Source organism: Thunnus maccoyii, chromosome 19 (assembly GCF_910596095.1).
Source record: "Thunnus maccoyii chromosome 19, fThuMac1.1, whole genome shotgun sequence".
Lineage (NCBI taxonomy): Eukaryota > Metazoa > Chordata > Actinopteri > Scombriformes > Scombridae > Thunnus > Thunnus maccoyii.
The window spans coordinates 2,114,324-2,127,818 of NC_056551.1; the positions used below are offsets into that span (position 1 = coordinate 2,114,324).

A 13,495-nucleotide genomic window follows, 5' to 3' on the forward strand; every position below is an offset into this window, starting at 1 on the left:
CCTGGAATGCATTCTTGACTTGCTGTGCAGTCACCAAGGGCTTTTTATTCACAAGACTTGTGCTCCTCAGTCTACCAGCTTGTTTGCCATTTTCTAGTTTTCCTGTGTTCACCTGTTTTTTTCAGATGTACCCAACTGTTGATTTTGGCAAAATAGCTACCTTTGATCTCTTTCTCTTGCATCTCTTTACTCATATTGACATACTACTCAATCTCAATCTAAATGGCAACTCACAATCAGCTTTTAGCCACATGTGAGCTCTTTTGCGCTGAACTAATGTTGAAATGACACACAACTACCCAACAAAGATTGAATAGCAAGTTTTCAGGTGTTTGGCACTTTAATGTAGTATCCATAACTTTATTTCAAATTGAATGTGCTGATGCACAGAGCCTGAAGAACAAAAACTGTGTAACTGTCCAAATACTTACAGTCTGGACTGTATATCAAGTTTTGTACCATGTTCTCAACTTCATTCAAGGTTTTCTTTCTTTCATTTGATTCATACAGCCTTAAATCTGATATGTAGGTGTGTTACACAATCCGCTTTCAAAAAGGGTGTGAGTAATGCCTTTTATTTGTATGTGACAATGCTTCTGTTTTTATATAATGGATATTGCACACATTTTTATTTATTTCTTTATTTTTATGTTGCATGTGACCTAGTTTACTGGCCCAGCAGCATGTGTGGGAGGGATTATAAATCCCAGTAAAGAATGTTCAGCCTATGTTTGTTGCTCTTGAGAAGGGTACAAGACAAGTTATAATTCGTGGCAATGGCAAAAAAAACCTTCATGGGCCTTAAGTTGAGTTTCTAATAATATACTGTGGATCTTATTGAGTGGGTTGAGATGAGTAATGGACTGTAAGCTTTTTCAAAAGCTATAGCTGACTGTAGTGGTATTGTTTTGTTTTTATTTTAATTTACTTTATTTTATTTTTCAGTAATCTTGTGCAAAATGTAGTTGGATTTTACTTCTACAGATACAAATGTCCTTTCACAAATCCTTCTTAGGGGTGCTGCGCAGGTCAAGTTCTAATCAACATATTGTACGGTATTTCAATGTAATATTAAGTACTTTTCATTCATATATAATTCATATTTTTATTCATATTCATATGTATGTTTTGATCTATCTAATTATAACGTTTTTGTTGTAATGCAGCACATGAGATTTACAAGAAAATTTTCAGTAATCCGCAATGAGATGGAAATAGATAAACTTTGCAGATGAACAGTTAAATCTTTTTCTCACTTTACATCAGCAGGTGGTGGTAATGTACTTTGTAAATTGTTCCTCTACCTTTTTTATGAACGAAGAGTAAGGTCAATGCAGCGTTTACTATTTTCAGAAAAAAAGCCTCCTACAATAGTCGTGAAAAACCACTTCTTGGATGTGTTCACATAACGTGTTTTTTAAAGCGGGGAGTGAATCGTGGTGGTTGTAATTTTCTGATGATTTTGGATACTCTTTATATCGTTTTACACTTTACGAGCAGATATGCTCTCAGTTGTTTTTTAAAGGCAGAGGAGCTTCAGTGAGCGCTATTTTCCAGGACACTCTGATGTCCCATTTTTGTCGTAGACCTGAAACACATCTGGAGGAAGGAAGGCTGTGTACGTGTAGTTAGCTGGTTAGCGACTGCGTAAAGATGCAATTGGCTCTTAGTAAAACGTTTGGCCAGAAGCCAGTTAAATTTCAGTTAGAGCAAGATGGGGACTTTTACATGGTTGGGTCGGAGGTATGTAACTATCTACTCATTGTTTTGCAATGCTTTATTTAGGTCTCTAATGTTAGCATCAGTTACCCATTCTTCTGGCTAGTTGATGCTAGCGTGCTAACGAGCACCCATTGATGGCTTCATAAACAAAGAAATGCCTCACAACGAAGGACGAGATTGAACAGGGTAACGTCAGGTCAACAACTGGCGAATGAAACATCATTTATGCTGTTCTAAATCAAATAAATAACAGCTCACAAATGTTGCTGTTTTGCATTAACTTTCTCATTCCAACTAGTTAGTTGTGCTGGACCACTAACGTTAAGTTAACTTAGCTGCATCAATGTGAAGTCACGTTAACGTGCAAGAGTCAAGATGTGTGTTTTTCTCTGATATTTAAACATTACAGTTATGAACAGGCCATGCACACGTGTTATAATATATTTAAATGTGACCTAGTAAAGTAAATTAAGCCAAACCATTTATCATATTGGTTTCGAAGTAAAGATAAAGTGTGTGCTGTAGTGTACAGAAGTCTACTGTGTGAACTGGCTGTGTTTGAAGCGCCAGGTCATGGTCTGTGTGGTCTCTCCGTGTAGAGACTGAGGGAGTGTGTTAAAGGACATCTCCAACTTTTTGCCGTGTCCAACTTTGTCTCACTGCCCAACCAGTGAGACAGTGAGTGAGTGGAAAAAGCTTCTGGGCTTTGATGAATCAAAGTTTAGCTTTTTTCACCATCAAACTTAAACACACTGATTAATGAATGTTAAACACAAGACCAGCTGCAGGCAGACACACACCATCCCCAGCATGGAGCTGATGGTGGCAGCATCTAGCTGTGAGGGGAGAGGGTCAAATCAAAGTTTTACAAAGAAGACTGAGGGAGACATTTTCATGTGCACATGTGTAAAGCTGATGCAGACATATCCAGTTACTGAATGTGTATTAATTGGACTTGTACATTATACACATTTGTAGAGATTTGTTTACTCTCTCTATTTTCTCTCTTATTAAATAGACAGTAAGAACACCTTAGAAACGTGTAGCACCTCTAAAGCTGGATGGTTAAGCTAAAAGGTGAATCTAAAGGGATGCACTTTCAGTCACAGAACATTTGCCTTTTGTTCTCCAGGTTGGAAACTATCTGCGTATGTTCAGAGGCTCTTTGTATAAAAGATATCCATCTTTATGGAGGAGGCTGGCGTCAGTGGAGGAGAGGAAGAAAATTGTAGCGTCATCACATGGTGAGTGCCAACACAGTCAGTTTGGACTACTCCCAGTTTGGAAGGTCCATATGTTATCTATAATGGTTAATATTGCTGATTTAAATAGTTCAAATGACAATTCATTTTTGAATTAAGGACCCAGTTAGACTAGAGACTTGGTTCAAAAAAAGCCTAAACAATTAAGATATTATCTCAAACGAAAGAATAAAGTAAAATAAGTTTTTGAACTTATATCCATATTTTCATTTTGCTAGAGATATTCACTTAATCTTCTACCAGTGTGTGTGTGTGTGTGATCAGGGTAAGTCCTCGGGCATACAGGAGGTGATGGAGGTGGTGAACTGGTGGTCAGTCAAAGCCACCATAATTAATCACCAAGTAAAGATCGACGCCTAGAGAAACTCAGATTTCATCAACAGAAAATCCCACATTATTGTGTCACAGTAGTGGTGTCAGTGATTAACAAGTGCAAAAATGCAACAGTTACAGCAGCTTCCACTTCAGTTGTAACTAGCAACACATAAAGATAAGATACAGTAACTACAGCCTTATTGGGTTGAATAAACACCTCTGAAAGTGTCGACAACAAATAAAAGGTTTCACAAAAGTAGGATCTATTACAGGACTGTGATATTAGATTACATTGCAGTGTAAAGTTTTCTGGTCACTCAGTGTAATGGTGTTTTAGTTTCAGCATGTTAGCCCTCTGATGTAAGAGTGATGCAACATGTAGCCACAAAGCCTTAATGCACTTCATATTTACCACTTGAAATTTGTGCACAAGTTGTCTAGCATCTCTTTTTTTTTTTTTTCCTACTCCATCGTCCATCTGTAGCCACCAGTGTTACTCTGCTGAAGGCATCAGAATGTGAAGAGATCTTCGAGGGTAATGATGAGAAATACAAGGCGGTGTCCATCAGCACAGAGCCCCCGGCTTACCTCAGGTAATCTCTATCAGATGATGAGTGATCCAGCATTTGTCTGTTTTTGTTGTTGTTGTTTACAATTTTATCATTTTACAGTTGTCTACTTGTTTTTTCCTGGACCAAACAAGCAAGTTTGTGTGTGTGTGTGTGGGCATGTGTGTCAGTCAATATGTATACTCTAGGTAGTAAACAGTTTAAGGAGCACTTTGCACATTTTAGCAAAGAGAGTGTTCCAAATTACAGAGAATAACCCTGTTGAGGTAATAGTGAGGTCATCATTGCGTTACAAACTGAGGGTGCGTAATTTGAAAGATATGGGCATTTACCAGCCAGGAAGGGTTTAATGACAGTATCAAGTTGCATTAGGGGAAGTGTAGGTTCCAGCTTTTATGGAGCTCGACCTGTACTAGAGAATAGAAGTCTGTGAATATCTTGGCCTCTGCTTCGTCGCTTCTGGCCATTCAGTCCAACAACTTTATGAAAGTGCACTATTGGATCACTAAAGTACCCTTCTCAACAGTATGTTTCTGATCCTTTCTGTAAAGGGAGCAGAAAGCAAAGAGGAGCAGTCAGTGGGTCCCCACGCTGCCTAACAGCTCTCACCATCTAGACGCCGTGCCATGCTCCACCACCATCAACCGCAACCGAATGGGTCGTGACAAGAAGAGGACCTTCCCACTGTGGTAAGAAAGCCACAGTATGGCACAAGCTGTGTATCCTGCAGTGTTTCTAATATTTAGTCCATTTAAATATCTACAGGAGTAAAAAAATATTAGAAACACATTACAATATGATGCAGTTAACAACACCACAAAGTCAAGACTTATTAAATGAAACAGACACCTCGAGACCGACACATAAGATTGCCATCACATTTACATAACAAGGTGCGAGTCTTTGAAGAGGCTTTAGTAACATGAGTATCACTGCCAACGCAGCACAAGTCTCGTTAGAGTCGGTCATATTAAAGAAAAGGCTGCAGCAGCACAAGGTTAAATAAGCAGAGAGATATTAAAATGCATGTCCTCTTCTGAAGAAAGTATAAGTTTCATAAACTTCAAAACTAGAAATGCACCAATTGCAATTTTCTTGGCCGATTATGATTTTTTTAAGTCTAACCTGCCGATTCCCATTTTGTTTCTTTATAAGAATTTAGTAAGAAGTATTTGACAGCATACACAAACATTTTTTGTATCTTTTCTTTAATGGAATATTGAAATTCAATCGTATGTTTATTAACTATTTACATTTTACTTGAAATCGGCGTGATGGTTTCTTGGCTACACTGTGTGTGTGTGTGAGCAGGCATGTTGTCTGTGTGTGTGGCTGTCTGTAGCTGTGTGTGTGACATGCATTTTGTGTGTGTGTGTGTGTGTGTGTGTGTTGGTACACTGTCTGTGCCGCAGCTGCTGCCGTGTGCACGACGTGAACCATAGCCTGTCTATGTGCGGAAAATATGACCAGCAAAAAATCAGCTACATGAGACTGATTGGCCGGTCACCAGTCATGGCCAACAGCTGAAAACCTGGACGATTTCGATCGGTGCATCTCTATTCAAAACACTGTGAATGAGTCCAATTTAAGATTCTCCTCATGTCTGATCAGAGGTGTTAGCATAACCACAGTAATAATCACACCTTATGTTTTCAGTTTTGGGTGATCGCGCACCAGGTGACTCCTGACTCCATAAATATCCTGTCATGTTTGAATAAAGCCATAACAAACATTTACACAACAGCCACATCTGTCTGAACACCAAAAAGCCTTCGTTTGTATATTGAGTTTTGTTGTGTCTTGTGTCTCACTCAGCTTTGATGACCATGACCCTGCAGTGATCCATGAGAATGCAGCCCAGGTAGAGGCGCTGGTTCCCATTCGTCTAGACATGGAGATAGACGGACAGAAACTGCGAGATGCCTTCACATGGAACATGAACGGTAAAGTCAGCTAGCTGCCAACATCCAAGCATACAGTATCGTTTGCTGTCTGATTTGTCTCGTGTCAAGTTATCCACTTTGAATATTTTGTCTAACCTCACCAATCCCTCCCTCCAGAGAAACTGATGACCCCAGAGATGTTTGCAGAAATTCTGTGTGATGACCTGGACCTGAATCCTCTAGCCTTCGTCCCCGCCATCGCCTCTGCCATTCGTCAGCAGATTGAGTCCTACCCCACTGACAGCATACTAGAAGAGCAGGCAGACCAGAGAGTCATCATCAAGGTTGGTGCTGAACAAACAAGTCCTCAGAGGAGTTGAGGAATATAACCAGTATCCTGGTTATGCTTTGCATATAACACCATAAACAGGATAAGCCCTGATCCTAGTTTTGATAAACCTGGACATGCTAGCTGGAGTACTGATAGAAACCAGGATACTGTGGCATGTAAACACCTGATCCAGGTTTTTGATCATTCTCTGCCATGTGTGCGGGTGCGTCATCAACTCAAGTTATGTACTGGTTAGTCTGTCATTGTGTAGATACCCAAATATCAAACAGTCTTCAGTAACTCAGCATTACAGAAATCATGGTGACATATTCGATGACAGCCTCAGCTTAGACAGACATGTTAAATCAATAGTCCAGTCCTGTTTTTTACATCTCCGAAACATTTCAAGTATTAGACCTTTTCTGTCTGCCAAAATCCTTGAAACTGTTATTCAGCCTTCATAACCAGTGGCTTGGATTACTGTAACTCCCTGCTCTCTGGCATCAGTAGTCAGTCATCTCTCTCCTGCTTACAGCTCACCCATTGTGCCTTGTTTTTATTGTAAAGCACTTTGTATCTGTTTTTTGAAAAGTGCTATATAAATAAAGTTTATTATTATTTTTGTGTGTTCCACAGCTGAACATCCACGTCGGCAACATCTCTCTGGTGGACCAGTTTGAGTGGGACATGTCAGAGAGGGAGAACTCCCCGGAGTCTTTTGCACTTAAGCTCTGCTCTGAGCTGGGTTTGGGCGGAGAGTTTGTTACCACTATCGCCTACAGCATTCGTGGTCAGCTCAGCTGGCACCAGAGGACCTACGCCTTCAGGTAACACACACACACACACACAGAGCTGTTAAAATCAGCGGCTTCAGTGGTCTAAACACACATCGTTCCTTTCCTCCTAACAGCAGGGTGTAAGCTTTGATTCAGTCAAAAGCTGGACATATAAAACAGTAAAAGTGTTTGACTTTTTTGATTAATGAAACAACTTCATCTGACAGTTGTGAAGCATTTTGTGTATACTTTAATCTCATCCCTAACTTTGGTGTTATGATGCACTGAATTGTGTACTGCCGTGCTTGTACTTTGCAGTGAGAACCCGCTGCCCACAGTAGAGATTGCCATCCGCAACACAGGCGATGCAGACCAGTGGTGCCCCCTGCTAGAGACCCTCACAGACGCCGAAATGGAGAAGAAGATCCGAGACCAAGATAGGAACACAAGGTGAGACAGTCAAGATACTTTGAATAGGGATATATTTACTCTGCTGCAGCTGCTACCGCTGCCTGTAACTGTTGAGTCAACAGTTACAAGAACTGTAGGTTAAATCACACAGCTGGCCGCCGTTTACTGCTAGTTGTGGGAAAGAGGATCTTTAGCACACTTCTCACTCAGTAAACAGAAAATCTAGCACAACACTCCAACATCAATTAAAAAAAGTTATCTTTGATGGAGCTCCAATATTATGATTCACCGCGGCAACAAGTAAATAAAAGGCGGAGCCTCCATTTGAATCCGGAAGAGCTGGAAATAAATATATGCCTTTTATGCAGACTATGAATACATCTTAACAAAATCATTGTGTAGTCCTGTATTCTACAGAAGAATAGATTTATTCATATGTGGGACAGGGTCAACCACAAGTATTAGTTTTGTTTAATAACTCCATTCTTGCACACTAAAGGAAGTTTGCTTTGTATTGGTTTCTATTTCTCTCATCTACAGTTGCAACACACTGCCATGTACACTGTGTGTTTACATTCATTTGCGTTTTTGCTACTCCCCTCCACAAGTTGTGAAGAAACATTACATGTGGACATTATGTGTGGGAGGATGCATTACTGGTGTGGTTATGTAGCTACTGTAGAGGAGCCAGTCCATGTCAGTCCTGTCTAGCTAGAGAAGGTTCAGATCTACAGCTTTAACAGAATCTTGAAATAATGTGAATAAAATGTGTTTTTCTAGGCGTATGAGACGACTGGCCAACACCGCTCCCTCCTGGTAGAGAGAGACATGAAGCTGCATCAGATGACATGTCCTCTGGAGACTCCTGTTACTTTGAAATGATCAAGCAAACTTACACACACACTCACACACAGGTCATCCACAAAGCATCTGGACGTTCCTGTAAGCATGAATGCACTCATACATACACACATGGTCAGTGTGAGGGAACCTGCCTCTCATCAACGCAAACACACACACCCAGGCATTCCTCTGCTCACACACTCTACCATCCTTCATGTTTCCTTTTGCCTTTAGCACATCAGTCATGGCAACAATTCAAGTGTAACACAAGATCACCGTTAACTGGTGTTGTCATTTATCTGAGGAGTGTTCCACAGACATTCTGCATCACAGCACAACGGACTGAGCTTAATGTATCTGTATGAATGGTGTGTGACATTACATTGATCTGGACAGCATGTGTATAACATCACCACAGCAACTTCAAATCTTCAGACTTCTGTCACATTTGGATCAGAGGTGTTATTTTTTTTCTGGCTACCATGGCGACACAGGTGATAACTAATAACATTAAGTATGGTGTGTCCAGAGCCCTGTACTGACACAGTTGTATAGAATGAAGTCATCATTAATATGAATGCCACCATAAGTCAAGATGTCTGCTGGGAAAAAGGCCTGTTCTTACCTCTGTTCCACATGACCAGTGGTTGGTTTTACTGAGTCAGGGCGTCCTGCAGAGCTTTTTAAATCATCATTTTCTGGGTGAAAAGAGTGAAAAATGTCTCAACATTTTTCTTGTTTTAGCTTCTCAAATGAGAGGATTTCCTGCTCTGATCTCATTGTGAATTAGAAATATATTTGCACTGTTGATTGGATAAAACAAGACATTTAAACATGTCACCATGTGCTCTGGGAAGTTGTGATGGACATATTTTCACTAATGTTTTTATTTGTTTATAGACAAAAAAAATTAATTGAAAAAACTGGCAGATAAATCAATAATGAAAATAATTGTCCTGATGGCAGAGGTGTTGTGTTTAGTAGTGTCAAACTGACCTCACACATCAACACTTTGTTGGTGGACGTTTCCCCAGAAATAGTAAATGAAGCAGCTTAAAGCTGTGGGACCAAAACAGATGAAAAGTCAGTGCTGTAGACAGAACTTTGCAGACTTTGCTTAAAGGAATAACCCACAATGCATAGTGTGACATGATGACTTCCACATATGTTGATCTCAACAAGGAGCCAAAAAAAAAAAAACACTCCAAGGGCCCATTTCAGAGTAGAAAATTTGCGAGTAGGCTACTGCTTCCATGCAAATCAAAAATCAAAACATTGTACGAAACATCTTGATGAAATGTGATGGAATAATTTCTCCACTTCCAAACACAGTGCTTCAGTGTTTCAATTGGCCGACTGAGCACATCTGCACAAAGGTGAGTCTGAGCCGACTGGTGATCGGAACAGGAAACAGCAGAGCAGATCATTTGAGGACTGGAAGTGTAATGTGACCATATTTGCTAACTGTGATGTCAGTAGCTGCGCTATAGAATACACCGGTTCTTACTGGAATAGTGAGAATTGTTGAACAAACTATCAGAATTATTTGTCAGATGCAGTACATCTCACAAATGACCAGTGTGCATGTGTAAAATCAAACTAGTGATGTCACTGCTGTCCAGACAGGTCATTAGACACCATGGCTGGGATTTGCAGCCAATCACAGAGGAGTTGTGGTTTAAGTATGTAGCTTCTGAGCTCTGATTCTGACAAGTAATGTGCACCAGTGTTCATCTGCATGCTGAAACATAGCTAGCTCATACTGTACCCTGTGCATGAGGGAACAACTGTTCCCATAGTTGTGTGTTGCACTGTGCCTCACATAGCATTAGTGTCAGCAGACTGGAGCCTCTGTTTCACTGATGCTGTGGTCGGGTAATACAGAGGATAAAAAAACAAGCTGACGTGAACCAATGGTGTCTTTTAAAGTGATGATTTTTCAACTTGAACATACTCCGTAGAATGATGTAAACGTATGTACTGACGCTTCTTGTTATCTTGTTTTGTAAAATTGCTTTACCTTTATAGTGGACTTGTTTTTTATATTAAAAGTAACAATAAAGGAACTTGTTTAAAATATGTTGTTTTCAATGTGGATATTAGGTGAATCTCCCTCAAGTATGAAATGAATAGCTTTGCTGAAGGTGCAGATGTAGCATATCCATGGGAACATGTTTCAAGTGGGGGGTACTGTGGGGATGACACAATATGTATGGGGGGGGGTCTCCATCCTCAACACACACATGAAAAAGAACTTTATAAATGATATATGCTGTAAAACATACATTGGTTTATGCATGTTTTCTTATATGATTATGGTCCTTAAAAATAAGTTCTATACTTTGATGAACATACAATATTTGTTTATGAAAGGAATAACAATCATGTAAGAAAGAACATTTTGAACCTAAAATCCACTATCAACCACTTACTGAAATCAAAATATCATTACAATATGAACATAACCAACAAAAATAAAATGAAACTTCTTTAAGTTTTTAACCATTAGAGATATAGACCGCCATAGACCGATTCTTGTCTTTTTTAGGGGGGAATGGGATACTTAGGGGAAGATAGCAGGTCAACAGTATATGCCATATAAAAGTGGTATACATCATCTGAAAGCTGGGAACTTAATTTGAGATGCAGCTCAGCACTGTGGACCAAATTTTTCTAGTCATAAATCTGTAATAAGCATTGTGTTTTGGTTAGGCGCCTATTCAAATTTTGATTAGAACATTATGATGGAAGTACATGAGGCCCATTCCATGCTCAATAATGTCTCAAGATGTTGCGGCAATTTTGGGGTTGGTACCATTTGTTACACAGACTTGGTGCAAAATTGAATCATTTTTGACCGAGAATTGATAAAAATGGTCAAAAATCCCTCTAAAATACCACATTAAGACCTTGAGGAACACCACAGTCAAATTCATGCTATGATTTGGTATGAAAAACCTTTGACATTTGGAGATTTCTGTAAGAATTGAATTTTTTGGTGGTTGGATGGCAAGCACTTCTGTTCTGGAAATTGCTCAGAAACCCCCTTATTATCCATATACCGAGGAAAGCCATACATCCTCTGAAGGCCCTAGGTCTCTAGTTTGTGGATGTAAAGTTTCACAAGGCTGTGATTATCCTAGAGGTCACATTAGGTAATTTTATACAGTGAGGTCAAGTTTCAAAAAATGGTCTCACTACAATGAAATGTCTATGGGGACTAACATCATCACACATGAATACATTTGGGCTCCATGAATCCACAAGAGTCTCAGCTTTCCAGTCATATAAAATTTATGCAATTCCAAGACTGTTTAGGGACCCCAGTATGCAGAAATATTCAAATACACCATTTGAATATTGGCAACAATAACACACTTATACTGCATGCAAAAAACTGCATGGTTTTTGCCCAAAACTGCACGGGATTAGCATAAAGTGGGCATGTCTGTAAAGGGGAGACTCGTGGACTCGAGCTTTTATAATACATCCATGGTAACCACAGAACCCATTTTCGTTCAGATATCTTGAGGTGAGAGGTCAAGAGACGCCTCTGAAAATGGCCATGCTAGCTTTTCCCTCCTAACTTTGGAGCTTTATTTAGCACAGTTCCCGATAAGCTAGCATGACATGGTTGGTACCAATTGATGCCTTAGATCGTCTAGTTTCATATGATACCATGATACCTTCACTCTAGCTTTAAAAAACTGAGCCTGCTAAATCCTTGTATACGGCCCTTAAACCTCAGAGTGTACTTTCAGTTCAGTATTTATAACTTCCAATTCTAGGAAAAACACTAATATTTTTTTAGAAACTACAATTCCCCAGAGCCGCACCATGCAGCTTGATACAAATCAGTTAGAGGATTGTACAACTCAGTCCATAAGAATGTACAATTTTTATGCAATTTCTTTCCATTGAATGGAGGATTCATGGTAGATTAGGTGATTTTTCTGAGCTTTCACACTGCAAAATAAAGGCATCAAAGGACAAATGACACGATGACCCTCAGCTTTTTTACACTCTGAGTCTAATTCTTTCGCATTTAGTGAAACATAATCTGCACAGACAGCTGTTTAAATCACACAAATTCCCTGCTGTATATGTGTCAGTGCTCCCAGTCTGTCTGTGAGCTTGGGCAACAGATACCCTTCACTTGCTACGGTGGGCAGGGAATCGATAAATACAAACACGGTTGATTTCCTCTCATGGAACCAACATGCAAACTATTTTGAAACTGTAAATTTCTGCTGTCAGTCAGTCTGGTGAAGGCAGTTTGACAGACAAAATGGCGGCCACGGAGGCAGACATCTTGAACCTCTGCCTCCGCCACTGACAGGAAATTATGTGACCTCAGCAGTGGAAGTTGGTCTTCTTCATGTTGTTTTTGTGTGAACATCTGCACTGCGCATGTGTGTAGTCCACTTGTGGCAGAAAAGGTGAGAAGGCAGGAGGACTTTTGAAGATACAACGTCTATACAGTGTTCAGATACAGAGTCTATACAGTTTTAAGATACAGAGTCTATAAAGGATCTCTAAAAAAAAGTTTGTTGGCTTTTCTAAGGTTTATTTAATATTTGATTATCAAACTTTAATACATCGAAGAATCCAGTGAGCGTAGGTATACCGATACGGAGAAAATAGATTTGAAAATGCCAAGTGGCTCCAAGCATTTAACAATGGCAATTTTTGTCTCATTGTTGTAGGTCATGTAAGCACTTTTTAAAAATATTTGTGTAAATGAATCCTGAGTTTAAATGAGTTTAAAATGGATAGCGTACTGTTGAGTACAAACTGTGTGAATCATGTTACGAGATTCAATTGGAGATTCAACAGGTCTGAGATGTCTCCCTCCGTGTCCGCCATTTTGTCTGCAGCTAGGTACTCTTGCTCAGCTCCCCAGGAGTTGCAGCTACAGACGGCTGCTTCTGTGAACAGAGATGCTGAATGCAGGTCGGAGATCATCATCTCTGGACAATGTTGAATTCATCATTTTTTTCTGAAGAATGAGCTGTAGCAAAACACAGTAGAAACTATGTTTATTTGTTATTTACCTAATTGATGTGCACCTGTTTCATTTCAGCACAATGAGAAGCTCTCTACTGCATTTTGCTGCCATTTATGGTCGTGCTGAGTTTCTCTCCTCTCCTCTGTTTCACCACGGGTGGGGCTGCCCCTCCACACCAAGCCCCCAGGAACAGCGCTGGGTTGTGAAGCCTATTTGACATAGCGGCCAAACCATGTAATTACAACATCATTGGGCCCAAAAAGACTTTTTCCCATAGACTTACACTGTGAAAGAGACGTCCGTAAATCAGCGGATACATTTTTTTGAGCATCACAACCCCCGCGAAATGACTTGTCTCACAATCAGAATCTGATC

The 13,495-nt window shown here is 39.9% G+C and overlaps 1 protein-coding gene across 1 annotated transcript; it reads left to right on the forward strand.

The window, feature by feature from the left end:
* Positions 1-369: 369 nt before the first annotated feature.
* On the forward strand, positions 370-10,191 carry LOC121885998 (SWI/SNF-related matrix-associated actin-dependent regulator of chromatin subfamily B member 1-like). Its single transcript, XM_042395869.1, has 9 exons — positions 370-1,743; positions 2,855-2,966; positions 3,784-3,892; positions 4,420-4,557; positions 5,684-5,811; positions 5,929-6,095; positions 6,719-6,909; positions 7,177-7,308; positions 8,050-10,191. Exons 1-9 carry the CDS (start codon positions 1,654-1,656, stop codon positions 8,087-8,089), a joined length of 1,107 nt encoding a protein of 368 aa, XP_042251803.1. The 5' UTR covers positions 370-1,653; the 3' UTR covers positions 8,090-10,191.
* The last annotated feature ends 3,304 nt before the right edge of the window (positions 10,192-13,495 follow it).